Source organism: Rhipicephalus microplus, chromosome X (assembly GCF_043290135.1).
Source record: "Rhipicephalus microplus isolate Deutch F79 chromosome X, USDA_Rmic, whole genome shotgun sequence".
NCBI classification, from domain to species: domain Eukaryota; kingdom Metazoa; phylum Arthropoda; class Arachnida; order Ixodida; family Ixodidae; genus Rhipicephalus; species Rhipicephalus microplus.
Window position 1 is genome coordinate 138,861,053 of NC_134710.1, and position 26,300 is coordinate 138,887,352.

The window sequence follows — 26,300 nt, forward strand, 5'->3', positions numbered from 1 at the left end:
TAATGTCTGTTGTTCTCCGGCAGAGAGCTTGCTCTGTTCCTTCGCTGGGGCGCACCAGCACGGGCGCACCAACGTTCACGCACAGCTCTGTGTGCAATTGCGGGCCGCCGCCACCGGCCATGCTCGTAAGTCATTTTCTGTAACTTAACGAACGTCTGTTGCGTCGGCTTTTATAACTGAGTGGCACACGAGGGACCGACATAAAGCAGGAATATTGGAATGCCCATTAATGCTATTGTAACCTGCCACGGTGGTCTCGTGGCAAAGGCACTCGGATGCTGACCCGCAAGTCACGCCCCCCCCCCACCCCCGCCCTGTTCCTTCTTTGAACAAAAATAAAAGAAAAGATAAAGGAAGGATGAGAAAAAAAAATAGAGTATGTCACGCGCACTGGGTGCAACATTTAAACACATGCGCGCACGCATCAAATTTTGATTGCCTATATACGTAAGGTCATGTGCGCGATTGATACGGGCAACCAAACACGTCGCAAAATTAAACAACTCTCTCCTTCTCCCTACGTTCCTTCTCTGCAATAAAAAAGAGAAATTTCGAAAAGTAAAAGAAGGTGCCATCAGCACTCGGTGTTCCCAGGTGGTCTCCCTCCCAAGTACTGACCGAGCCCAATGCTGCTTAGCTTCGGTGATCGGACGAGAACCGGCGCATTCAGCATGGTATGGCCGATGGCGAAAATCGACATTTTACAACACAATCTATAACGAACTGCAAGCGATTTCTATCTTTTCAAGTTACCGTTAACGGCTTATGCAGCGTGTTATATTATCCTGGTAAAAAACTTCGAAGGTACGTGACAATAATGTCTGTTGTTCTCCGGCAGAGAGCTTGCTCTGTTCCTTCGCTGGGGCGCACCAGCACGGGCGCACCAACGTTCACGCACAGCTCTGTGTGCAATTGCGGGCCGCCGCCACCGGCCATGCTCGTAAGTCATTTTCTGTAACTTAACGAACGTCTGTTGCGTCGGCTTTTATAACTGAGTGGCACACGAGGGACCGACATAAAGCAGGAATATTGGAATGCCCATTAATGCTATTGTAACCTGCCACGGTGGTCTCGTGGCAAAGGCACTCGGATGCTGACCCGCAAGTCACGCCCCCCCCCCCACCCCCGCCCTGTTCCTTCTTTGAACAAAAATAAAAGAAAAGATAAAGGAAGGATGAGAAAAAAAAAATAGAGTATGTCACGCGCACTGGGTGCAACATTTAAACACATGTGCGCACGCATCAAATTTTGATTGCCTATATACGTAATGTCATGTGCGCGATTGATACGGGCAACCAAACACGTCGCAAAATTAAACAACTCTCTCCTTCTCCCTACGTTCCTTCTCTGCAATAAAAAAGAGAAATTTCGAAAAGTAAAAGAAGGTGCCATCAGCACTCGGTGTTCCCAGGTGGTCTCCCTCCCAAGTACTGACCGAGCCCAATGCTGCTTAGCTTCGGTGATCGGACGAGAACCGGCGCATTCAGCATGGTATGGCCGATTTTTTTTTTTCTTTATTGCCTGTTTTCGGCTCACGTAAACAATACACACATTAACTGATACACAACACAATCCAAAACATTGTAAAAACCGTGGCTCAAACGATGTGGCCACGCATCTGTTAAAATGTTTTTATCGTCGATAGTAATTCGACGCGCGGCAACCATTCTGGGGGGAATTCCTCCAACTTTTGTTCATCCACAAAATTTCTTATATACTCTTTGAAGTACTGGGTGGGTGCTCGTGCATCTACATCAAAGTGCATGGCTGCCATCCTGGATTTCCAAATGCTATGAAGAGCCAAAAGCATTATCATATCATATGGGGTACCATCGTCACTTTGTATTTGCAAATAGCGGATGCCATATGCATCAATGGGGAAATCTTTTTTGATCGTGCGCTGGAGCACGTCCCAAAGAAAAACAGCATCCCCGCAGTCAATGAATACATGCTCAATTGTCTCCTCCTTTCTGCATATTATGCAATGCGTGCCCCAAGGAACGTAAAACCCCTTTGCAGCCATCCAGGTTTTGACGGTCAGCGTACCGGTATGTAATTTAAAAAAGAAATTCTTAGCACCTGGCGATATTTTCATCGCCTTGACGCGCTTTAGTACAGTGTGGCCATGGCATACATTGTAAAGGGACCGATACAAAGGCACTGGTAAAAACATATCACGTAGGTCCTTGTACAACTTTCTTCGTCGGACTTGACTCAAGTATTCAAGTGAAAACCGCACTGACAGAAACCTACAAGAAAGTACAACTTCGCGGAGAAAGCCATAAACACCACCAGGCACGCTTCACGTTGATACAACCATGTTAGGCAAGTGTTGCCCCAGGCGAAGTTGACAGACAGTGCGAAGGAATGGGTTGTCGACATCTCTAAAGAAACAAAATCGATTGACTACCTGTCTTAAAAACAAATGCGACAAGCCGAGTCCTCCATTTCGCACTCGAAGAAATAAATTGGTCCGACTCGATCTTTCCCAAGACGATTCCCACACAAAGACAGCGAACACACGGTGAAATTTTTGGATGTTTACCCTTGAACAATGTAAGACTTGTAAGATATACCAAATTTTACTCACTAAGAATATGTTGCAAATTGTGGCTTTAGAAAACATAGACCAATTCCAGCCATTCCACTTGTTCACTCTTTCCCGCAGGTTATCCACTTGGCTCCTCCAGTACGAGTCGCTGTCTTTGTAGCATTCGAGGGGGGCACCCAAGTATTTCACCGGTGTCGTAACAAACCTTATGCTGGCAAAACTGTCTGGGGTTTCTGCCCAGTCACCGTGCCAAAAGCCAAGGCATTTTCCCCAGTTTACAGCGCTGCCACTTGCAACACAGAAGTTAGTAACGCATTTGACAGCATCTGCTATGCTGTCAGAGTCCGCGCAAAAAATGGCAATATCGTCCGCATAAGCCAACAGTCGGACTTCAACCTCGTGCAGCTTAAACCCACGAACACAGTCATTCTTTATGACACTCAAACAAAAGGACTCTATGTACAAACAAAACAATAGTGGTGAGAGAGGACAACCCTGACGGACCGAACGCTTGACTGGGATGCGCTTCCCCACCACCTTGTTAACGATTAGCCGCGTTGAGCAGTCTCGGTACGCCATGACAACCCCCTCTTTGATTATTTTCCCTAAATTCACATAATCTAGGATGCACAGCAGAATTTCATGAGGCACCCTGTCAAAAGCTTTCTCGAGGTCGATTTGCAGCATTGCGATTCGCGCACCAATAGCGTCGCAACATTCGAGGATGCTCCGGGCTGCGTGTATATTCGTGAGGATAGTTCGACCTTTAATGCCGCACGTCTGATGCGGCCCCACGAGCTCCGTAATGACTGTTTGCAACCTTTTAGCTAGGATTTTCATGAATATCTTGTAATCTCCATTAGTGAGGCAGATTGGGCGGTAAGAATTTACTTTGCGCAGTGCAACGGGGTCTTCCGATTTTGGTATAAGAACAGTGTGAGATGATGAAAAGGACGGGGGTAATATTTTCAGCTCGAATGCCTCATTATAAACGTCGGCTAAGACTGGTGTTATTTCAAACTTGAAACATTTATAAAAGGCGGAAGTCAGACCATCAGGGCCAGGCGATTTCCCGGGATGCATACTTTCAATAGCACTGTTAACTTCCTCTTCCGAAATGGGTTCCTCCAATAATTCTTTTGCATTATTGTCGAGCTTCGGCATCAGCGGTAAAAAATCTTTTTTAAAACGATCGACATCAACTGAGCTGGCGGCGAATAAACCATGGAAGTGCTCAAAGAAAGCACGCTCGATAACATCTGCGACATCGCTGACCTCACCCTCGTGTTCAATTTCTGTTATCTGATTACGACGCGCATGCCACTTTTCTGAGCCCAACGCCCTTTTTGACGGCGCTTCTGCCGTTATCAGTCGCTCGGCTCTTGCCCGAACCATAGCACCGCGGTATCTTTCGACATCGAACCGCTCAATTTTACTTTCCAACGCGCGAATATCTTCAAGAAACATGCCGGGCATTCTACATTCTTCGAGGAGCAATTTTTCCAGGTTTCTGCGCATGAGCTTTTCTTCTGCTCCTTTTTCTCTACTTATAGCGCTCGAGCGTTCCAAAGCCTTCAATTTAACGACCTGCTTGAAGTTCTCCCATTTTTCTCTAAACGTCTTTTTACTGCGAACTTTCATTTTTTCAACTTCCGTCATTACTTCCTCCATAAATTTTTCATCACTCAGCAGATTCGAATTCAATTTCCATAGTTGCCACTCGAAGGCCCTTTTCATTTCTTTCGTGCTAGCTACTACAAAGCTAACCAAGCAGTGGTCACTAAATGAAACGGCGTTAACACGGTATGCCTTGCAAATCGGTACCAATTCTACACTCACGTACGCCCTATCTAGTCGGGCATGGCTGGCTGCCTGAAAGTGGGTGTACTGCATAGTCCGGCCACCACCGAGACATTCAGCCACATCCTCCAAACCATGTTCTCTTACCATATCGCTTAAGACAGCCGTACTTGCATCCCTGTAAGGTCGTTCGCTAGTTTTGTCTTTGGCTGAAAGGACGCAGTTGAAATCGCCAATAATGATTAGAAGCCTATTACATTTGGTATACTGCTTCAGTTGTTCAAAAAATACAGCATGGTATGGCCGATGGCGAAAATCGACATTTTACAACACAATCTATAACGAACTGCAAGCGATTTCTATCTTTTCAAGTTACCGTTAACGGCTTATGCAGCGTGTTATATTATCCTGGTAAAAAACTTCGAAGGTACGTGACAATAATGTCTGTTGTTCTCCGGCAGAGAGCTTGCTCTGTTCCTTCGCTGGGGCGCAGCAGCACGGGCGCACCAACGTTCACGCACAGCTCTGTGTGCAATTGCGGGCCGCCGCCACCGGCCATGCTCGTAAGTCATTTTCTGTAACTTAACGAACGTCTGTTGCGTCGGCTTTTATAACTGAGTGGCACACGAGGGACCGACATAAAGCAGGAATATTGGAATGCCCATTAATGCTATTGTAACCTGCCACGGTGGTCTCGTGGCAAAGGCACTCGGATGCTGACCCGCAAGTCACGCCCCCCCCCCCCCCCCCACCCCCGCCCTGTTCCTTCTTTGAACAAAAATAAAAGAAAAGATAAAGGAAGGATGAGAAAAAAAAATAGAGTATGTCACGCGCACTGGGTGCAACATTTAAACACATGTGCGCACGCATCAAATTTTGATTGCCTATATACGTAAGGTCATGTGCGCGATTGATACGGGCAACCAAACACGTCGCAAAATTAAACAACTCTCTCCTTCTCCCTACGTTCCTTCTCTGCAATAAAAAAGAGAAATTTCGAAAAGTAAAAGAAGGTGCCATCAGCACTTGGTGTTCCCAGGTGGTCTCCCTCCCAAGTACTGACCGAGCCCAATGCTGCTTAGCTTCGGTGATCGGACGAGAACCGGCGCATTCAGCATGGTATGGCCGATGGCGAAAATCGACATTTTACAACACAATCTATAACGAACTGCAAGCGATTTCTATCTTTTCAAGTTACCGTTAACGGCTTATGCAGCGTGTTATATTATCCTGGTAAAAAACTTCGAAGGTACGTGACAATAATGTCTGTTGTTCTCCGGCAGAGAGCTTGCACTGTTCCTTCGCTGGGGCGCACCAGCACGGGCGCACCAACGTTCACGCACAGCTCTGTGTGCAATTGCGGGCCGCCGCCACCGGCCATGCTCGTAAGTCATTTTCTGTAACTTAACGAACGTCTGTTGCGTCGGCTTTTATAACTGAGTGGCACACGAGGGACCGACATAAAGCAGGAATATTGGAATGCCCATTAATGCTATTGTAACCTGCCACGGTGGTCTCGTGGCAAAGGCACTCGGATGCTGACCCGCAAGTCACGCCCCCCCCCCCCCCACCCCCGCCCTGTTCCTTCTTTGAACAAAAATAAAAGAAAAGATAAAGGAAGGATGAGAAAAAAAAATAGAGTATGTCACGCGCACTGGGTGCAACATTTACACACATGTGCGCACGCATCAAATTTTGATTGCCTATATACGTAAGGTCATGTGCGCGATTGATACGGGCAACCAAACACGTCGCAAAATTAAACAACTCTCTCCTTCTCCCTACGTTCCTTCTCTGCAATAAAAAAGAGAAATTTCGAAAAGTAAAAGAAGGTGCCATCAGCACTCGGTGTTCCCAGGTGGTCTCCCTCCCAAGTACTGACCGAGCCCAATGCTGCTTAGCTTCGGTGATCGGACGAGAACCGGCGCATTCAGCATGGTATGGCCGATTTTTTTTTTTTTCTTTATTACCTGGTTCTGGTAAACTTACATGTAACTCAAAGGACACAGACAATAAAATCGCGCAATGTACAATGCACATAGGTAGTGTCTCTAGTGCTCCAGCCTATTGCTGGTGTCGTTGCGTTAAAATTCGGGCAGAGTCACAAGATTATCTACCCGCGGGAGCCAGTCAGGTGGCTCGGGTACAGCTTTTTGAACAGAGAGAAACCAGTCTATGCTCTCACGAAAATAGGCTCGAGCCGGCCGCGCATCTTTGTCGAAATGGTAGCCCGCCATTCTCGCTCTCCACAATGAGTGGAGGCCCAGGAGCATGATTGCATCGTATGGTACCCCGTCTTCGTTTTCAACATTCAGGAACCGGATTCCATACGGGTACAATGGAAGGTCTTTCTTAATAGCTCTCTGCAGCACGTCCTGAAATACACGCCCTCCCAACAATGCAAGAAGACGTGGTCAATTGTTTCTGGTGCCTTGCAAATTATGCAATGGGATCCCCAAGGGGAAAAACATCCCTTTGCTTCCAAAAACACTTTCACTGGCAATGTGCCCGAGTGCAGCTTAAAGAAGAATGTTTTGCTTGCAGGCTGTACTTGCATGTTTTTAACCCTTTTTAAAACATTGCTTCCTGGTCCTCCGCTGTGTATAGCCCGATAAAGCGGTACTGGAAACACAATGTCACACAAAGCGAAATAAAGCTCTTTTCTTTTTACGCTCCACAGGTATTCGTTTGAAAATCTCACAGAAAGGAATTTTATACTCGACACAACTTCTCGATAGAACCCACCAATCCCTCCTGCACAGGCCTCGGTAGTCACAACATATCCAGGGAGATATCTGCTGAGGTGCAGTTGACAAAAGGTACGCAGGAATGGATCGGTAAGGCCTCTAAAAAACAAAAACCTGTTCACAAGTTGCCGTAAAAACAGGTGACCGAGGCCTAGGCCCCCGTCTTTAACCCGTCTGAACAAGTTGGTTCGGCTGCACCGTTCCCACTGGGAAGCCCATACAAAGACAGCGAATATCCGGTTTAACTTCTGCACATTAGTTCGCGAGCAGTGCAGCACCTGCAGCACGTACCAAAGCTTGCTTATAAAGAACAGGTTGCAGACGGTGGCTCTGGCAAAGATTGACAGGCTCGCCCCCCTCCACTTCTCGGCTTTTTCCTGCATATCTTTAACTTGGTTCTGCCAATATTGGGCACTGTCTCGATACGCATCGAGCGGGACGCCCAAGTACTTGCCCGGGACTGTCGCCCAGGGCACATTTGCAAAGTGGTCAGGTTTCGTGTGCCAGGATCCGTGCCAGAGCCCGAGACTCTTGGACCAATTGACGCCGCTTCCTGTGACATGGCTGAACTCGCGAACAGTGTCAACTGCCTGTTTAATACTACTTTGGTCTGTTGAAAAAATGGCCACATCGTCAGCATAAGCAAGCAGCTTGACTTCTGAAGCTTGTAGCCGGAAGCCATTTATACGCGTGTCATTTAGAATGGCTAAGCAAAGGGTTTCAATATACAAGCAAAATAACAGGGGGCTGAGGGGACAACCCTGGCGCACCGAACGTCGCACACTAATGGGGGACCCAAGGCTCTTATTCACAATCAATCTTGTTGTACAGTTTCGGTACGCCAGGGCCACTCCATCACAAATAACTGAACCAACATTAGCATGGTCCAAAACAGCAAATAATAGGCTATGATCCACACAGTCAAATGCCTTCTCAAAATCTATTTGTAAAATGGCGACTCGTTCATCAGAGTAATCACAACACTCGAGAACACTGCGTGCCTTATGGATATTTAGGACAATCGAGCGACCTTTAATGCCACATGTTTGGTGCGGCCCGACGATGTCCTTCATAACCGTCTGCAATCTTCGGGCTAATACTTTCATATAAATTTTGTACTCGACATTTGTCAGAGCTATAGATCGATATGCTGTTACAGATCTCAGTTTATGGACATCCTCTGTTTTTGGAATCAGGACTGTATGGGATGAGCTGTATGATGAAGGCAACGTATTTACTTTATACGCTTCATTATATATGAAAGTCAAAAGAGGGCTGATTTCGTCTTTAAACTCTTTGTAAAAAGCGGCAGTGAAACCGTCCGGTCCCGGCGACTTTCCCGGGTTTAACTTATTTATGGCTTCCTCTACCTCGGCAACGGTTATCTTACTTTCCAGACTCTTTTTTCTGTCATCGTCGAGACGGGGCATGACAGTCAAAAATTTTTCCTTGAAGGCTTCACAGTCAGTCACGTGCAATGCGAACAGCTTGCGATAATGCTCCGCGAAAGCTGTCGCTATACCTTCCGTGTCGGTTGATAAGATACCGCCCCACTCTATCTCCCGTATGTGGTTATTTTCGGCGCGTGATTTTTCCAGTCTAAGCGCGCGTCTAGACGGTGCTTCGCCCGCCGCGGTATCTTCCGCCCTTGCTCTCACGAGCGCACCCCGATAACGCTGTTCGTCCAGCAGTTCTAACTTTTGTTTTATTTTTCTTATATCTTCGATCCATTTACCGGGGGCTAAACCTTCATACTTCACTAGCTTTTCGAGAAGCGCTTTCAATTCAGTCTCTTTTCTTCTCTCCTCAAGTCGGATGCACGTGGCCCTATCAATGGCTTTTAATTTCAAAGTTTCCTTGCAAAGCTCCCACTGCTGCCAAATGTGAAGGTGTTTGCTAGCGTCTATCTTGCTAATTGCCTCCTTTACGTATAAAGTAAATTCTTCGTCCTGGAGAAGCTTACTATTAAATTTCCATGTTTCCCACGAGAAACCATTGCGTTTCTTTACAGTTCCAATCGAGCACAAGACTGCACAGTGGTCAGAAAATGACACCGGGACAACATCGTAACTAGAACACATCGGAAGAATGTCAACAGATACGTAAATGCGGTCGAGTCTCGCGTGACTTGGGCCCTCAAATCGCGTGAACCTAACCGAACTCACACACCCGAGACACTCTGCCACATCCTCAAGGCACCAGCCCTCAAGAATCCGTGCCAACACGACCGTGCTGTTATCTCTGAAACTTCGAGTGCTTGTCTTGTCATGTGCACTGAGAACACAGTTAAAATCGCCCAAAACTACTAACTTCTTTCCTTCAACAAGCTGCTGTTCTAGGCCGTGAAAGAAAAGGGCCCTGTCTTCTACCCTGTTGGGCGCGTACACGCACATAATACGCCACTCGTCGTTATTCAGTGAGAAGTCAACCATGGCACACCGGCCAGCTGCGCAGGAAAAATGGGCGTTAACTTGCAGCCCCGGAAGCTTCTTTACAAAAAGTATACAGCCAGCCGATGTGCCTACGGCATGACTGACAACCACAAAAAACCTTGACGCGAAAAGTCGCACCATGCTGCCGGTCTCCTCATCACCGTCAACTTTCGTCTCCTGCACTGCTAGGACGTCTATATCTCGTTCCGTTACAAGTCTATAAAGCTGGGTTTGCTTTCTTTTCGTTGCCAGACCCCTAACGTTGATGGTAGCGACCTTTAACGGAGTTATAGGCGCCATTTTAACGGAAGGAAGGGAGACCTGCAGCATGGCGCTTACCTCTCGCGTCTAGCACAAGGCTAGACGGCGCCATCGCTGGCATTGTCGTCCGGCGGAACGGTGGGGCCTTGACCCACGTTCTCGCCATTGCCGACTCGCTTGTCGGCCGTCAGGTTCGGGCGCGGCCGAAGGGAAGGCCGCCGTCCTTGGGCTGTTTTAGCAGGAGGTTCCTCGACACCGGGCACCACCGTCTCATCACCGCCTTTGCTCGCCTGGGGGTGGGGCCGCTTCGAAGCAGCCACACTGTTCGATGAAGGGGCGCCGCTCTTCTCGAGCAGCGGCTCGTTCAGGCTTTTAAGCTCACCAGCCTGACGAGCTGCGGAGCACACCGTCGCCTTCGTCGTCGCCTCGGTAGCCACATTGGAGTCGCAAGACACTTTTACGGGCGTTGCCGCTACATCCTTCCCGGTGTCTCCTACGGGTGCTGGTCCCGCTGCCGGAGCTTCAACAGTCGAGGGTTCACTGCCGGAAGGCGATGACGACGCTTGTGGTCCCATCTGCTTGTTCGTCTCGTCGGTTCCCTGGGCAGCCTCCTCGGCCTCGACGACGTCCATAAGTTCGTCATGTTCGTCAGCCCTAGGGAGCCCGGTTGCCGACGCGTAGGTGCGGACGCAGTCCGCGTCCACGTGTCCGTAACGCCGGCACTTCGAGCAGCGGGGCACCCTGCAATCTCGGCGCACGTGGCCCGTGCCGTGGCAACGCAGACACTGCATCGCCCGCCCGGGAACGACGACGAGGGCCAACTCACCGGCGACTCGAACCTGATGGGGGAGGTCATCCACCTTCACTCCCGGCTTCAGCTTTAGGAGAACGCTTCTGGTGGTCGAGCCTTTCTCTCTCATGCCTTGCACACGCCACCGTTCGCGAGTCACTTCAGTGACATTGCCAAACGCGGCGAAGGCTGTCCTGATGTCCTCATCTTGGACGCCGTACAACATCCAATGCAGGCGAATCTTTACCTGCTGATCTTCGGGGTCAATAATTACGCAACGACGACCCTTCACCTTCAATTCTTTCATAGCGGCCAGTTTCTTCGTCGCTTCACCGCTGGTGAGGGTGACGGCCCAGACGTGGTTTATCTGGTACGCACCTAAAGCGACGACGTCGGGTAGCACTCCAGCCGTCGCCAGGGCATCTCTGAAGTCCTCGACCCTGTAGGGACGTTCACGCACGTCACCGTGCAAAAACAACGTGTTCAGTACAACACGGCCGGTGGGCAAGGTAGGCAGAACGATCTCGTAGTCCTTATCATCTTCGCCATCGATCCTGTTTCCACGGCCGGCGCGGGCCGTTATCGCCGCTCCGTCGGAGCACATGATTCTGCGTCCGCTCGCTTGCGCTGCCGGAAGAAGAATGAGCATGGTATGGCCGATGGCGAAAATCGACATTTTACAACACAATCTATAACGAACTGCAAGCGATTTCTATCTTTTCAAGTTACCGTTAACGGCTTATGCAGCGTGTTATATTATCCTGGTAAAAAACTTCGAAGGTACGTGACAATAATGTCTGTTGTTCTCCGGCAGAGAGCTTGCTCTGTTCCTTCGCTGGGGCGCACCAGCACGGGCGCACCAACGTTCACGCACAGCTCTGTGTGCAATTGCGGGCCGCCGCCACCGGCCATGCTCGTAAGTCATTTTCTGTAACTTAACGAACGTCTGTTGCGTCGGCTTTTATAACTGAGTGGCACACGAGGGACCGACATAAAGCAGGAATATTGGAATGCCCATTAATGCTATTGTAACCTGCCACGGTGGTCTCGTGGCAAAGGCACTCGGATGCTGACCCGCAAGTCACGCCCCCCCCCCCCACCCCCGCCCTGTTCCTTCTTTGAACAAAAATAAAAGAAAAGATAAAGGAAGGATGAGAAAAAAAATAGAGTATGTCACGCGCACTGGGTGCAACATTTAAACACATGTGCGCACGCATCAAATTTTGATTGCCTATATACGTAAGGTCATGTGCGCGATTGATACGGGCAACCAAACACGTCGCAAAATTAAACAACTCTCTCCTTCTCCCTACGTTCCTTCTCTGCAATAAAAAAGAGAAATTTCGAAAAGTAAAAGAAGGTGCCATCAGCACTCGGTGTTCCCAGGTGGTCTCCCTCCCAAGTACTGACCGAGCCCAATGCTGCTTAGCTTCGGTGATCGGACGAGAACCGGCGCATTCAGCATGGTATGGCCGATGGCGAAAATCGACATTTTACAACACAATCTATAACGAACTGCAAGCGATTTCTATCTTTTCAAGTTACCGTTAACGGCTTATGCAGCGTGTTATATTATCCTGGTAAAAAACTTCGAAGGTACGTGACAATAATGTCTGTTGTTCTCCGGCAGAGAGCTTGCTCTGTTCCTTCGCTGGGGCGCACCAGCACGGGCGCACCAACGTTCACGCACAGCTCTGTGTGCAATTGCGGGCCGCCGCCACCGGCCATGCTCGTAAGTCATTTTCTGTAACTTAACGAACGTCTGTTGCGTCGGCTTTTATAACTGAGTGGCACACGAGGGACCGACATAAAGCAGGAATATTGGAATGCCCATTAATGCTATTGTAACCTGCCACGGTGGTCTCGTGGCAAAGGCACTCGGATGCTGACCCGCAAGTCACGCCCCCCCCCACCCCCGCCCTGTTCCTTCTTTGAACAAAAATAAAAGAAAAGATAAAGGAAGGATGAGAAAAAAAATAGAGTATGTCACGCGCACTGGGTGCAACATTTAAACACATGTGCGCACGCATCAAATTTTGATTGCCTATATACGTAAGGTCATGTGCGCGATTGATACGGGCAACCAAACACGTCGCAAAATTAAACAACTCTCTCCTTCTCCCTACGTTCCTTCTCTGCAATAAAAAAGAGAAATTTCGAAAAGTAAAAGAAGGTGCCATCAGCACTCGGTGTTCCCAGGTGGTCTCCCTCCCAAGTACTGACCGAGCCCAATGCTGCTTAGCTTCGGTGATTGGACGAGAACCGGCGCATTCAGCATGGTATGGCCGATGGCGAAAATCGACATTTTACAACACAATCTATAACGAACTGCAAGCGATTTCTATCTTTTCAAGTTACCGTTAACGGCTTATGCAGCGTGTTATATTATCCTGGTAAAAAACTTCGAAGGTACGTGACAATAATGTCTGTTGTTCTCCGGCAGAGAGCTTGCTCTGTTCCTTCGCTGGGGCGCACCAGCACGGGCGCACCAACGTTCACGCACAGCTCTGTGTGCAATTGCGGGCCGCCGCCACCGGCCATGCTCGTAAGTCATTTTCTGTAACTTAACGAACGTCTGTTGCGTCGGCTTTTATAACTGAGTGGCACACGAGGGACCGACATAAAGCAGGAATATTGGAATGCCCATTAATGCTATTGTAACCTGCCACGGTGGTCTCGTGGCAAAGGCACTCGGATGCTGACCCGCAAGTCACGCCCCCCCCCCCCCCCCCCACCCCCGCCCTGTTCCTTCTTTGAACAAAAATAAAAGAAAAGATAAAGGAAGGATGAGAAAAAAAAATAGAGTATGTCACGCGCACTGGGTGCAACATTTAAACACATGTGCGCACGCATCAAATTTTGATTGCCTATATACGTAAGGTCATGTGCGCGATTGGTACGGGCAACCAAACACGTCGCAAAATTAAACAACTCTCTCCTTCTCCCTACGTTCCTTCTCTGCAATAAAAAAGAGAAATTTCGAAAAGTAAAAGAAGGTGCCATCAGCACTCGGTGTTCCCAGGTGGTCTCCCTACCAAGTACTGACCGAGCCCAATGCTGCTTAGCTTCGGTGATCGGACGAGAACCGGCGCATTCAGCATGGTATGGCCGATGGCGAAAATCGACATTTTACAACACAATCTATAACGAACTGCAAGCGATTTCTATCTTTTCAAGTTACCGTTAACGGCTTATGCAGCGTGTTATATTATCCTGGTAAAAAACTTCGAAGGTACGTGACAATAATGTCTGTTGTTCTCCGGCAGAGAGCTTGCTCTGTTCCTTCGCTGGGGCGCACCAGCACGGGCGCACCAACGTTCACGCACAGCTCTGTGTGCAATTGCGGGCCGCCGCCACCGGCCATGCTCGTAAGTCATTTTCTGTAACTTAACGAACGTCTGTTGCGTCGGCTTTTATAACTGAGTGGCACACGAGGGACCGACATAAAGCAGGAATATTGGAATGCCCATTAATGCTATTGTAACCTGCCACGGTGGTCTCGTGGCAAAGGCACTCGGATGCTGACCCGCAAGTCACGCCCCCCCCCCCCCCACCCCCGCCCTGTTCCTTCTTTGAACAAAAATAAAAGAAAAGATAAAGGAAGGATGAGAAAAAAAAATAGAGTATGTCACGCGCACTGGGTGCAACATTTAAACACATGTGCGCACGCATCAAATTTTGATTGCCTATATACGTAAGGTCATGTGCGCGATTGATACGGGCAACCAAACACGTCGCAAAATTAAACAACTCTCTCCTTCTCCCTACGTTCCTTCTCTGCAATAAAAAAGAGAAATTTCGAAAAGTAAAAGAAGGTGCCATCAGCACTCGGTGTTCCCAGGTGGTCTCCCTCCCAAGTACTGACCGAGCCCAATGCTGCTTAGCTTCGGTGATCGGACGAGAACCGGCGCATTCAGCATGGTATGGCCGATGGCGAAAATCGACATTTTACAACACAATCTATAACGAACTGCAAGCGATTTCTATCTTTTCAAGTTACCGTTAACGGCTTATGCAGCGTGTTATATTATCCTGGTAAAAAACTTCGAAGGTACGTGACAATAATGTCTGTTGTTCTCCGGCAGAGAGCTTGCTCTGTTCCTTCGCTGGGGCGCACCAGCACGGGCGCACCAACGTTCACGCACAGCTCTGTGTGCAATCGCGGGCCGCCGCCACCGGCCATGCTCGTAAGTCATTTTCTGTAACTTAACGAACGTCTGTTGCGTCGGCTTTTATAACTGAGTGGCACACGAGGGACCGACATAAAGCAGGAATATTGGAATGCCCATTAATGCTATTGTAACCTGCCACGGTGGTCTCGTGGCAAAGGCACTCGGATGCTGACCCGCAAGTCACGCCCCCCCCCCACCCCCGCCCTGTTCCTTCTTTGAACAAAAATAAAAGAAAAGATAAAGGAAGGATGAGAAAAAAAAAATAGAGTATGTCACGCGCACTGGGTGCAACATTTAAACACATGTGCGCACGCATCAAATTTTGATTGCCTATATACGTAAGGTCATGTGCGCGATTGATACGGGCAACCAAACACGTCGCAAAATTAAACAACTCTCTCCTTCTCCCTACGTTCCTTCTCTGCAATAAAAAAGAGAAATTTCGAAAAGTAAAAGAAGGTGCCATCAGCACTCGGTGTTCCCAGGTGGTCTCCCTCCCAAGTACTGACCGAGCCCAATGCTGCTTAGCTTCGGTGATCGGACGAGAACCGGCGCATTCAGCATGGTATGGCCGATGGCGAAAATCGACATTTTACAACACAATCTATAACGAACTGCAAGCGATTTCTATCTTTTCAAGTTACCGTTAACGGCTTATGCAGCGTGTTATATTATCCTGGTAAAAAACTTCGAAGGTACGTGACAATAATGTCTGTTGTTCTCCGGCAGAGAGCTTGCTCTGTTCCTTCGCTGGGGCGCACCAGCACGGGCGCACCAACGTTCACGCACAGCTCTGTGTGCAATTGCGGGCCGCCGCCACCGGCCATGCTCGTAAGTCATTTTCTGTAACTTAACGAACGTCTGTTGCGTCGGCTTTTATAACTGAGTGGCACACGAGGGACCGACATAAAGCAGGAATATTGGAATGCCCATTAATGCTATTGTAACCTGCCACGGTGGTCTCGTGGCAAAGGCACTCGGATGCTGACCCGCAAGTCACGCCCCCCCCCCCCCCCCACCCCCGCCCTGTTCCTTCTTTGAACAAAAATAAAAGAAAAGATAAAGGAAGGATGAGAAAAAAAAATAGAGTATGTCACGCGCACTGGGTGCAACATTTAAACACATGTGCGCACGCATCAAATTTTGATTGCCTATATACGTAAGGTCATGTGCGCGATTGATACGGGCAACCAAACACGTCGCAAAATTAAACAACTCTCTCCTTCTCCCTACGTTCCTTCTCTGCAATAAAAAAGAGAAATTTCGAAAAGTAAAAGAAGGTGCCATCAGCACTCGGTGTTCCCAGGTGGTCTCCCTCCCAAGTACTGACCGAGCCCAATGCTGCTTAGCTTCGGTGATCGGACGAGAACCGGCGCATTCAGCATGGTATGGCCGATGGCGAAAATCGACATTTTACAACACAATCTATAACGAACTGCAAGCGATTTCTATCTTTTCAAGTTACCGTTAACGGCTTATGCAGCGTGTTATATTATCCTGGTAAAAAACTTCGAAGGTACGTGACAATAATGTCTGTTGTTCTCCGGCAGAGAGCTTGCTCTGTTCCTTCGCTGGGGCGCACCAGCACGGGCGCACCAACGTTCACGCACAGCTCTGTGTGCAATTGCGGGCCGCCGCCACCGGCCATGCTCGTAAGTCATTTTCTGTAACTTAACGAACGTCTGTTGCGTCGGCTTTTATAACTGAGTGGCACACGAGGGACCGACATAAAGCAGGAATATTGGAATGCCCATTAATGCTATTGTAACCTGCCACGGTGGTCTCGTGGCAAAGGCACTCGGATGCTGACCCGCAAGTCACGCCCCCCCCCCCCCCACCCCCGCCCTGTTCCTTCTTTGAACAAAAATAAAAGAAAAGATAAAGGAAGGATGAGAAAAAAAATAGAGTATGTCACGCGCACTGGGTGCAACATTTAAACACATGTGCGCACGCATCAAATTTTGATTGCCTATATACGTAAGGTCATGTGCGCGATTGATACGGGCAACCAAACACGTCGCAAAATTAAACAACTCTCTCCTTCTCCCTACGTTCCTTCTCTGCAATAAAAAAGAGAAATTTCGAAAAGTAAAAGAAGGTGCCATCAGCACTCGGTGTTCCCAGGTGGTCTCCCTCCCAAGTACTGACCGAGCCCAATGCTGCTTAGCTTCGGTGATCGGACGAGAACCGGCGCATTCAGCATGGTATGGCCGATGGCGAAAATCGACATTTTACAACACAATCTATAACGAACTGCAAGCGATTTCTATCTTTTCAAGTTACCGTTAACGGCTTATGCAGCGTGTTATATTATCCTGGTAAAAAACTTCGAAGGTACGTGACAATAATGTCTGTTGTTCTCCGGCAGAGAGCTTGCTCTGTTCCTTCGCTGGGGCGCACCAGCACGGGCGCACCAACGTTCACGCACAGCTCTGTGTGCAATTGCGGGCCGCCGCCACCGGCCATGCTCGTAAGTCATTTTCTGTAACTTAACGAACGTCTGTTGCGTCGGCTTTTATAACTGAGTGGCACACGAGGGACCGACATAAAGCAGGAATATTGGAATGCCCATTAATGCTATTGTAACCTGCCACGGTGGTCTCGTGGCAAAGGCACTCGGATGCTGACCCGCAAGTCACGCCCCCCCCCCCACCCCCGCCCTGTTCCTTCTTTGAACAAAAATAAAAGAAAAGATAAAGGAAGGATGAGAAAAAAAAATAGAGTATGTCACGCGCACTGGGTGCAACATTTAAACACATGTGCGCACGCATCAAATTTTGATTGCCTATATACGTAAGGTCATGTACGCGATTGATACGGGCAACCAAACACGTCGCAAAATTAAACAACTCTCTCCTTCTCCCTACGTTCCTTCTCTGCAATAAAAAAGAGAAATTTCGAAAAGTAAAAGAAGGTGCCATCAGCACTCGGTGTTCCCAGGTGGTCTCCCTCCCAAGTACTGACCGAGCCCAATGCTGCTTAGCTTCGGTGATCGGACGAGAACCGGCGCATTCAGCATGGTATGGCCGATGGCGAAAATCGACATTTTACAACACAATCTATAACGAACTGCAAGCGATTTCTATCTTTTCAAGTTACCGTTAACGGCTTATGCAGCGTGTTATATTATCCTGGTAAAAAACTTCGAAGGTACGTGACAATAATGTCTGTTGTTCTCCGGCAGAGAGCTTGCTCTGTTCCTTCGCTGGGGCGCACCAGCACGGGCGCACCAACGTTCACGCACAGCTCTGTGTGCAATTGCGGGCCGCCGCCACCGGCCATGCTCGTAAGTCATTTTCTGTAACTTAACGAACGTCTGTTGCGTCGGCTTTTATAACTGAGTGGCACACGAGGGACCGACATAAAGCAGGAATATTGGAATGCCCATTAATGCTATTGTAACCTGCCACGGTGGTCTCGTGGCAAAGGCACTCGGATGCTGACCCGCAAGTCACGCCCCCCCCCCCCCCCCCACCCCCGCCCTGTTCCTTCTTTGAACAAAAATAAAAGAAAAGATAAAGGAAGGATGAGAAAAAAAAATAGAGTATGTCACGCGCACTGGGTGCAACATTTAAACACATGTGCGCACGCATCAAATTTTGATTGCCTATATACGTAAGGTCATGTGCGCGATTGATACGGGCAACCAAACACGTCGCAAAATTAAACAACTCTCTCCTTCTCCCTACGTTCCTTCTCTGCAATAAAAAAGAGAAATTTCGAAAAGTAAAAGAAGGTGCCATCAGCACTCGGTGTTCCCAGGTGGTCTCCCTCCCATGTACTGACCGAGCCCAATGCTGCTTAGCTTCGGTGATCGGACGAGAACCGGCGCATTCAGCATGGTATGGCCGATGGCGAAAATCGACATTTTACAACACAATCTATAACGAACTGCAAGCGATTTCTATCTTTTCAAGTTACCGTTAACGGCTTATGCAGCGTGTTATATTATCCTGGTAAAAAACTTCAAGTAGTTCATCCCCACCACACCCTTTCCTGTTGCCCCCTTCCCTTTAACAAGGGATAAATAAAGTTGTTCATTCATTCAATCATTCATTCGAAGGTACGTGACAATAATGTCTGTTGTTCTCCGGCAGAGAGCTTGCTCTGTTCCTTCGCTGGGGCGCACCAGCACGGGCGCACCAACGTTCACGCACAGCTCTGTGTGCAATTGCGGGCCGCCGCCACCGGCCATGCTCGTAAGTCATTTTCTGTAACTTAACGAACGTCTGTTGCGTCGGCTTTTATAACTGAGTGGCACACGAGGGACCGACATAAAGCAGGAATATTGGAATGCCCATTAATGCTATTGTAACCTGCCACGGTGGTCTCGTGGCAAAGGCACTCGGATGCTGACCCGCAAGTCACGCCCCCCCCCCCCCCACCCCCGCCCTGTTCCTTCTTTGAACAAAAATAAAAGAAAAGATAAAGGAAGGATGAGAAAAAAAAAATAGAGTATGTCACGCGCACTGGGTGCAACATTTAAACACATGTGCGCACGCATCAAATTTTGATTGCCTATATACGTAAGGTCATGTGCGCGATTGATACGGGCAACCAAACACGTCGCAAAATTAAACAACTCTCTCCTTCTCCCTACGTTCCTTCTCTGCAATAAAAAAGAGAAATTTCGAAAAGTAAAAGAAGGTGCCATCAGCACTCGGTGTTCCCAGGTGGTCTCCCTCCCAAGTACTGACCGAGCCCAATGCTGCTTAGCTTCGGTGATCGGACGAGAACCGGCGCATTCAGCATGGTATGGCCGATGGCGAAAATCGACATTTTACAACACAATCTATAACGAACTGCAAGCGATTTCTATCTTTTCAAGTTACCGTTAACGGCTTATGCAGCGTGTTATATTATCCTGGTAAAAAACTTCGAAGGTACGTGACAATAATGTCTGTTGTTCTCCGGCAGAGAGCTTGCTCTGTTCCTTCGCTGGGGCGCACCAGCACGGGCGCACCAACGTTCACGCACAGCTCTGTGTGCAATTGCGGGCCGCCGCCACCGGCCATGCTCGTAAGTCATTTTCTGTAACTTAACGAACGTCTGTTGCGTCGGCTTTTATAACTGAGTGGCACACGAGGGACCGACATAAAGCAGGAATATTGGAATGCCCATTAATGCTATTGTAACCTGCCACGGTGGTCTCGTGGCAAAGGCACTCGGATGCTGACCCGCAAGTCACGCCCCCCCCCCCACCCCCGCCCTGTTCCTTCTTTGAACAAAAATAAAAGAAAAGATAAAGGAAGGATGAGAAAAAAAAATAGAGTATGTCACGCGCACTGGGTGCAACATTTACACACATGTGCGCACGCATCAAATTTTGATTGCCTATATACGTAAGGTCATGTGCGCGATTGATACGGGCAACCAAACACGTCGCAAAATTAAACAACTCTCTCCTTCTCCCTACGTTCCTTCTCTGCAATAAAAAAGAGAAATTTCGAAAAGTAAAAGAAGGTGCCATCAGCACTCGGTGTTCCCAGGTGGTCTCCCTCCCAAGTACTGACCGAGCCCAATGCTGCTTAGCTTCGGTGATCGGACGAGAACCGGCGCATTCAGCATGGTATGGCCGATGGCGAAAATCGACATTTTACAACACAATCTATAACGAACTGCAAGCGATTTCTATCTTTTCAAGTTACCGTTAACGGCTTATGCAGCGTGTTATATTATCCTGGTAAAAAACTTCGAAGGTACGTGACAATAATGTCTGTTGTTCTCCGGCAGAGAGCTTGCTCTGTTCCTTCGCTGGGGCGCACCAGCACGGGCGCACCAACGTTCACGCACAGCTCTGTGTGCAATTGCGGGCCGCCGCCACCGGCCATGCTTGTAAGTCATTTTCTGTAACTTAACGAACGTCTGTTGCGTCGGCTTTTATAACTGAGTGGCACACGAGGGACCGACATAAAGCAGGAATATTGGAATGCCCATTAATGCTATTGTAACCTGCCACGGTGGTCTCGTGGCAAAGGCACTCGGATGCTGACCCGCAAGTCACGCCCCCCCCCCCACCCCCGCCCTGTTCCTTCTTTGAACAAAAATAAAAGAAAAGATAAAGGAAGGATGAGAAAAAAAAATAGAGTATGTCACGCGCACTGGGTGCAACATTTAAACACATGTGCGCACGCATCAAATTTTGATTGCCTATATACGTAAGGTCATGTGCGCGATTGATACGGGCAACCAAACACGTCGCAAAATTAAACAACTCTCTCCTTCTCCCTACGTTCCTTCTCTGCAATAAAAAAGAGAAATTTCGAAAAGTAAAAGAAGGTGCCATCAGCACTCGGTGTTCCCAGGTGGTCTCCCTCCCAAGTACTGACCGAGCCCAATGCTGCTTAGCTTCGGTGATCGGACGAGAACCGGCGCATTCAGCATGGTATGGCCGATGGCGAAAATCGACATTTTACAACACAATCTATAACGAACTGCAAGCGATTTCTATCTTTTCAAGTTACCGTTAACGGCTTATGCAGCGTGTTATATTATCCTGGTGAAAAACTTCGAAGGTACGTGACAATAATGTCTGTTGTTCTCCGGCAGAGAGCTTGCTCTGTTCCTTCGCTGGGGCGCACCAGCACGGGCGCACCAACGTTCACGCACAGCTCTGTGTGCAATTGCGGGCCGCCGCCACCGGCCATGCTCGTAAGTCATTTTCTGTAACTTAACGAACGTCTGTTGCGTCGGCTTTTATAACTGAGTGGCACACGAGGGACCGACATAAAGCAGGAATATTGGAATGCCCATTAATGCTATTGTAACCTGCCACGGTGGTCTCGTGGCAAAGGCACTCGGATGCTGACCCGCAAGTCACGCCCCCCCCCCCACCCCCGCCCTGTTCCTTCTTTGAACAAAAATAAAAGAAAAGATAAAGGAAGGATGAGAAAAAAAATAGAGTATGTCACGCGCACTGGGTGCAACATTTAAACACATGTGCGCACGCATCAAATTTTGATTGCCTATATACGTAAGGTCATGTGCGCGATTGATACGGGCAACCAAACACGTCGCAAAATTAAACAACTCTCTCCTTCTCCCTACGTTCCTTCTCTGCAATAAAAAAGAGAAATTTCGAAAAGTAAAAGAAGGTGCCATCAGCACTCGGTGTTCCCAGGTGGTCTCCCTCCCAAGTACTGACCGAGCCCAATGCTGCTTAGCTTCGGTGATTGGACGAGAACCGGCGCATTCAGCATGGTATGGCCGATGGCGAAAATCGACATTTTACAACACAATCTATAACGAACTGCAAGCGATTTCTATCTTTTCAAGTTACCGTTAACGGCTTATGCAGCGTGTTATATTATCCTGGTAAAAAACTTCGAAGGTACGTGACAATAATGTCTGTTGTTCTCCGGCAGAGAGCTTGCTCTGTTCCTTCGCTGGGGCGCACCAGCACGGGCGCACCAACGTTCACGCACAGCTCTGTGTGCAATTGCGGGCCGCCGCCACCGGCCATGCTCGTAAGTCATTTTCTGTAACTTAACGAACGTCTGTTGCGTCGGCTTTTATAACTGAGTGGCACACGAGGGACCGACATAAAGCAGGAATATTGGAATGCCCATTAATGCTATTGTAACCTGCCACGGTGGTCTCGTGGCAAAGGCACTCGGATGCTGACCCGCAAGCACGCCCCCCCCCCCCCCCCACCCCACCCCTGTTCCTTCTTTGAACAAAAATAAAAGAAAAGATAAAGGAAGGATGAGAAAAAAAAATAGAGTATGTCACGCGCACTGGGTGCAACATTTAAACACATGTGCGCACGCATCAAATTTTGATTGCCTATATACGTAAGGTCATGTGCGCGATTGATACGGGCAACCAAACACGTCGCAAAATTAAACAACTCTCTCCTTCTCCCTACGTTCCTTCTCTGCAATAAAAAAGAGAAATTTCGAAAAGTAAAAGAAGGTGCCATCAGCACTCGGTGTTCCCAGGTGGTCTCCCTCCCAAGTACTGACCGAGCCCAATGCTGCTTAGCTTCGGTGATCGGACGAGAACCGGCGCATTCAGCATGGTATGGCCGATGGCGAAAATCGACATTTTACAACACAATCTATAACGAACTGCAAGCGATTTCTATCTTTTCAAGTTACCGTTAACGGCTTATGCAGCGTGTTATATTATCCTGGTGAAAAACTTCGAAGGTACGTGACAATAATGTCTGTTGTTCTCCGGCAGAGAGCTTGCTCTGTTCCTTCGCTGGGGCGCACCAGCACGGGCGCACCAACGTTCACGCACAGCTCTGTGTGCAATTGCGGGCCGCCGCCACCGGCCATGCTCGTAAGTCATTTTCTGTAACTTAACGAACGTCTGTTGCGTCGGCTTTTATAACTGAGTGGCACACGAGGGACCGACATAAAGCAGGAATATTGGAATGCCCATTAATGCTATTGTAACCTGCCACGGTGGTCTCGTGGCAAAGGCACTCGGATGCTGACCCGCAAGTCACGCCCCCCCCCCCCCCCACCCCCGCCCTGTTCCTTCTTTGAACAAAAATAAAAGAAAAGATAAAGGAAGGATGAGAAAAAAAATAGAGTATGTCACGCGCACTGGGTGCAACATTTAAACACATGTGCGCACGCATCAAATTTTGATTGCCTATATACGTAAGGTCATGTGCGCGATTGATACGGGCAACCAAACACGTCGCAAAATTAAACAACTCTCTCCTTCTCCCTACGTTCCTTCTCTGCAATAAAAAAGAGAAATTTCGAAAAGTAAAAGAAGGTGCCATCAGCACTCGGTGTTCCCAGGTGGTCTCCCTCCCAAGTACTGACCGAGCCCAATGCTGCTTAGCTTCGGTGATTGGACGAGAACCGGCGCATTCAGCATGGTATGGCCGATGGCGAAAATCGACATTTTACAACACAATCTATAACGAACTGCAAGCGATTTCTATCTTTTCAAGTTACCGTTAACGGCTTATGCAGCGTGTTATATTATCCTGGTAAAAAACTTCGAAGGTACGTGACAATAATGTCTGTTGTTCTCCGGCAGAGAGCTTGCTCTGTTCCTTCGCTGGGGCGCACCAGCACGGGCGCACCAACGTTCACGCACAGCTCTGTGTGCAATTGCGGGCCGCCGCCACCGGCCATGCTCGTAAGTCATTTTCTGTAACTTAACGAACGTCTGTTGCGTCGGCTTTTATAACTGAGTGGCACACGAGGGACCGACATAAAGCAGGAATATTGGAATGCCCATTAATGCTATTGTAACCTGCCACGGTGGTCTCGTGGCAAAGGCACTCGGATGCTGACCCGCAAGCACGCCCCCCCCCCCCCCCCCCCCACCCCACCCCTGTTCCTTCTTTGAACAAAAATAAAAGAAAAGATAAAGGAAGGATGAGAAAAAAAAATAGAGTATGTCACGCGCACTGGGTGCAACATTTAAACACATGTGCGCACGCATCAAATTTTGATTGCCTATATACGTAAGGTCATGTGCGCGATTGATACGGGCAACCAAACACGTCGCAAAATTAAACAACTCTCTCCTTCTCCCTACGTTCCTTCTCTGCAATAAAAAAGAGAAATTTCGAAAAGTAAAAGAAGGTGCCATCAGCACTCGGTGTTCCCAGGTGGTCTCCCTCCCAAGTACTGACCGAGCCCAATGCTGCTTAGCTTCGGTGATCGGACGAGAACCGGCGCATTCAGCATGGTATGGCCGATGGCGAAAATCGACATTTTACAACACAATCTATAACGAACTGCAAGCGATTTCTATCTTTTCAAGTTACCGTTAACGGCTTATGCAGCGTGTTATATTATCCTGGTAAAAAACTTCGAAGGTACGTGACAATAATGTCTGTTGTTCTCCGGCAGAGAGCTTGCTCTGTTCCTTCGCTGGGGCGCACCAGCACGGGCGCACCAACGTTCACGCACAGCTCTGTGTGCAATTGCGGGCCGCCGCCACCGGCCATGCTCGTAAGTCATTTTCTGTAACTTAACGAACGTCTGTTGCGTCGGCTTTTATAACTGAGTGGCACACGAGGGACCGACATAAAGCAGGAATATTGGAATGCCCATTAATGCTATTGTAACCTGCCACGGTGGTCTCGTGGCAAAGGCACTCGGATGCTGACCCGCAAGTCACGCCCCCCCCCCCACCCCCGCCCTGTTCCTTCTTTGAACAAAAATAAAAGAAAAGATAAAGGAAGGATGAGAAAAAAAAATAGAGTATGTCACGCGCACTGGGTGCAACATTTAAACACATGTGCGCACGCATCAAATTTTGATTGCCTATATACGTAAGGTCATGTGCGCGATTGATACGGGCAACCAAAGACGTCGCAAAATTAAACAACTCTCTCCTTCTCCCTACGTTCCTTCTCTGCAATAAAAAAGAGAAATTTCGAAAAGTAAAAGAAGGTGCCATCAGCACTCGGTGTTCCCAGGTGGTCTCCCTCCCAAGTACTGACCGAGCCCAATGCTGCTTAGCTTCGGTGATCGGACGAGAACCGGCGCATTCAGCATGGTATGGCCGATGGCGAAAATCGACATTTTACAACACAATCTATAACGAACTGCAAGCGATTTCTATCTTTTCAAGTTACCGTTAACGGCTTATGCAGCGTGTTATATTATCCTGGTAAAAAACTTCGAAGGTACGTGACAATAATGTCTGTTGTTCTCCGGCAGAGAGCTTGCTCTGTTCCTTCGCTGGGGCGCACCAGCACGGGCGCACCAACGTTCACGCACAGCTCTGTGTGCAATTGCGGGCCGCCGCCACCGGCCATGCTCGTAAGTCATTTTCTGTAACTTAACGAACGTCTGTTGCGTCGGCTTTTATAACTGAGTGGCACACGAGGGACCGACATAAAGCAGGAATATTGGAATGCCCATTAATGCTATTGTAACCTGCCACGGTGGTCTCGTGGCAAAGGCACTCGGATGCTGACCCGCAAGTCACGCCCCCCCCCCCACCCCCGCCCTGTTCCTTCTTTGAACAAAAATAAAAGAAAAGATAAAGGAAGGATGAGAAAAAAAAATAGAGTATGTCACGCGCACTGGGTGCAACATTTAAACACATGTGCGCACGCATCAAATTTTGATTGCCTATATACGTAAGGTCATGTGCGCGATTGATACGGGCAACCAAACACGTCGCAAAATTAAACAACTCTCTCCTTCTCCCTACGTTCCTTCTCTGCAATAAAAAAGAGAAATTTCGAAAAGTAAAAGAAGGTGCCATCAGCACTCGGTGTTCCCAGGTGGTCTCCCTCCCAAGTACTGACCGAGCCCAATGCTGCTTAGCTTCGGTGATCGGACGAGAACCGGCGCATTAAGCATGGTATGGCCGATGGCGAAAATCGACATTTTACAACACAATCTATAACGAACTGCAAGCGATTTCTATCTTTTCAAGTTACCGTTAACGGCTTATGCAGCGTGTTATATTATCCTGGTAAAAAACTTCGAAGGTACGTGACAATAATGTCTGTTGTTCTCCGGCAGAGAGCTTGCTCTGTTCCTTCGCTGGGGCGCACCAGCACGGGCGCACCAACGTTCACGCACAGCTCTGTGTGCAATTGCGGGCCGCCGC

The 26,300-nt window shown here is 48.7% G+C and overlaps 1 protein-coding gene, 20 non-coding genes and 2 pseudogenes across 23 annotated transcripts in view; all 23 read right to left on the bottom strand.

Moving 5' to 3' along the window:
- Positions 1-11,249, bottom strand: part of LOC119188147 (uncharacterized) — a 99,355-nt gene extending 88,106 nt beyond the window's left edge. For all 3 annotated transcript variants that reach the window (XM_075877862.1, XM_075877861.1, XM_075877860.1), the window contains exon 1: positions 9,870-11,249. In XM_075877862.1, coding sequence (XP_075733977.1) covers positions 9,890-11,230 — 1,341 coding nt within the window. In that variant the 5' untranslated portion in view covers positions 11,231-11,249 and the 3' untranslated portion in view covers positions 9,870-9,889. The remainder of the gene's footprint in view (positions 1-9,869) is intronic.
- Positions 570-688, bottom strand: LOC142777540 (5S ribosomal RNA). The gene has a single exon (XR_012888176.1). It is a non-coding gene; the product is annotated as a 5S ribosomal RNA (ribosomal RNA).
- LOC142777708 (5S ribosomal RNA) lies at positions 1,387-1,505 on the bottom strand (annotated as a pseudogene).
- Positions 5,366-5,484, bottom strand: LOC142777725 (5S ribosomal RNA). Its single transcript, XR_012888346.1, has one exon. It is a non-coding gene; the product is annotated as a 5S ribosomal RNA (ribosomal RNA).
- LOC142777709 (5S ribosomal RNA) lies at positions 6,185-6,303 on the bottom strand (annotated as a pseudogene).
- Positions 11,250-11,942: 693 nt separating the features above from the next.
- LOC142777541 (5S ribosomal RNA) lies at positions 11,943-12,061 on the bottom strand. Its single transcript, XR_012888177.1, has one exon. It is a non-coding gene; the product is annotated as a 5S ribosomal RNA (ribosomal RNA).
- A 694-nt stretch (positions 12,062-12,755) lies between these two features.
- Positions 12,756-12,874, bottom strand: LOC142777680 (5S ribosomal RNA). The gene has a single exon (XR_012888316.1). It is a non-coding gene; the product is annotated as a 5S ribosomal RNA (ribosomal RNA).
- Positions 12,875-13,578: 704 nt separating this feature from the next.
- LOC142777644 (5S ribosomal RNA) lies at positions 13,579-13,697 on the bottom strand. The gene has a single exon (XR_012888280.1). It is a non-coding gene; the product is annotated as a 5S ribosomal RNA (ribosomal RNA).
- A 700-nt stretch (positions 13,698-14,397) lies between these two features.
- LOC142777543 (5S ribosomal RNA) lies at positions 14,398-14,516 on the bottom strand. The gene has a single exon (XR_012888179.1). It is a non-coding gene; the product is annotated as a 5S ribosomal RNA (ribosomal RNA).
- A 697-nt stretch (positions 14,517-15,213) lies between these two features.
- LOC142777544 (5S ribosomal RNA) lies at positions 15,214-15,332 on the bottom strand. Its single transcript, XR_012888180.1, has one exon. It is a non-coding gene; the product is annotated as a 5S ribosomal RNA (ribosomal RNA).
- Positions 15,333-16,034: 702 nt separating this feature from the next.
- Positions 16,035-16,153, bottom strand: LOC142777545 (5S ribosomal RNA). The gene has a single exon (XR_012888181.1). It is a non-coding gene; the product is annotated as a 5S ribosomal RNA (ribosomal RNA).
- A 699-nt stretch (positions 16,154-16,852) lies between these two features.
- LOC142777546 (5S ribosomal RNA) lies at positions 16,853-16,971 on the bottom strand. The gene has a single exon (XR_012888182.1). It is a non-coding gene; the product is annotated as a 5S ribosomal RNA (ribosomal RNA).
- A 697-nt stretch (positions 16,972-17,668) lies between these two features.
- LOC142777547 (5S ribosomal RNA) lies at positions 17,669-17,787 on the bottom strand. Its single transcript, XR_012888183.1, has one exon. It is a non-coding gene; the product is annotated as a 5S ribosomal RNA (ribosomal RNA).
- Positions 17,788-18,490: 703 nt separating this feature from the next.
- Positions 18,491-18,609, bottom strand: LOC142777669 (5S ribosomal RNA). The gene has a single exon (XR_012888305.1). It is a non-coding gene; the product is annotated as a 5S ribosomal RNA (ribosomal RNA).
- Positions 18,610-19,401: 792 nt separating this feature from the next.
- On the bottom strand, positions 19,402-19,520 carry LOC142777548 (5S ribosomal RNA). The gene has a single exon (XR_012888184.1). It is a non-coding gene; the product is annotated as a 5S ribosomal RNA (ribosomal RNA).
- Positions 19,521-20,217: 697 nt separating this feature from the next.
- Positions 20,218-20,336, bottom strand: LOC142777549 (5S ribosomal RNA). Its single transcript, XR_012888185.1, has one exon. It is a non-coding gene; the product is annotated as a 5S ribosomal RNA (ribosomal RNA).
- Positions 20,337-21,033: 697 nt separating this feature from the next.
- LOC142777550 (5S ribosomal RNA) lies at positions 21,034-21,152 on the bottom strand. The gene has a single exon (XR_012888186.1). It is a non-coding gene; the product is annotated as a 5S ribosomal RNA (ribosomal RNA).
- A 696-nt stretch (positions 21,153-21,848) lies between these two features.
- Positions 21,849-21,967, bottom strand: LOC142777681 (5S ribosomal RNA). The gene has a single exon (XR_012888317.1). It is a non-coding gene; the product is annotated as a 5S ribosomal RNA (ribosomal RNA).
- Positions 21,968-22,668: 701 nt separating this feature from the next.
- Positions 22,669-22,787, bottom strand: LOC142777551 (5S ribosomal RNA). The gene has a single exon (XR_012888187.1). It is a non-coding gene; the product is annotated as a 5S ribosomal RNA (ribosomal RNA).
- Positions 22,788-23,487: 700 nt separating this feature from the next.
- On the bottom strand, positions 23,488-23,606 carry LOC142777682 (5S ribosomal RNA). Its single transcript, XR_012888318.1, has one exon. It is a non-coding gene; the product is annotated as a 5S ribosomal RNA (ribosomal RNA).
- Positions 23,607-24,311: 705 nt separating this feature from the next.
- On the bottom strand, positions 24,312-24,430 carry LOC142777552 (5S ribosomal RNA). Its single transcript, XR_012888188.1, has one exon. It is a non-coding gene; the product is annotated as a 5S ribosomal RNA (ribosomal RNA).
- A 697-nt stretch (positions 24,431-25,127) lies between these two features.
- Positions 25,128-25,246, bottom strand: LOC142777554 (5S ribosomal RNA). The gene has a single exon (XR_012888190.1). It is a non-coding gene; the product is annotated as a 5S ribosomal RNA (ribosomal RNA).
- A 697-nt stretch (positions 25,247-25,943) lies between these two features.
- Positions 25,944-26,062, bottom strand: LOC142777648 (5S ribosomal RNA). The gene has a single exon (XR_012888284.1). It is a non-coding gene; the product is annotated as a 5S ribosomal RNA (ribosomal RNA).
- Positions 26,063-26,300: the final 238 nt, after the last annotated feature.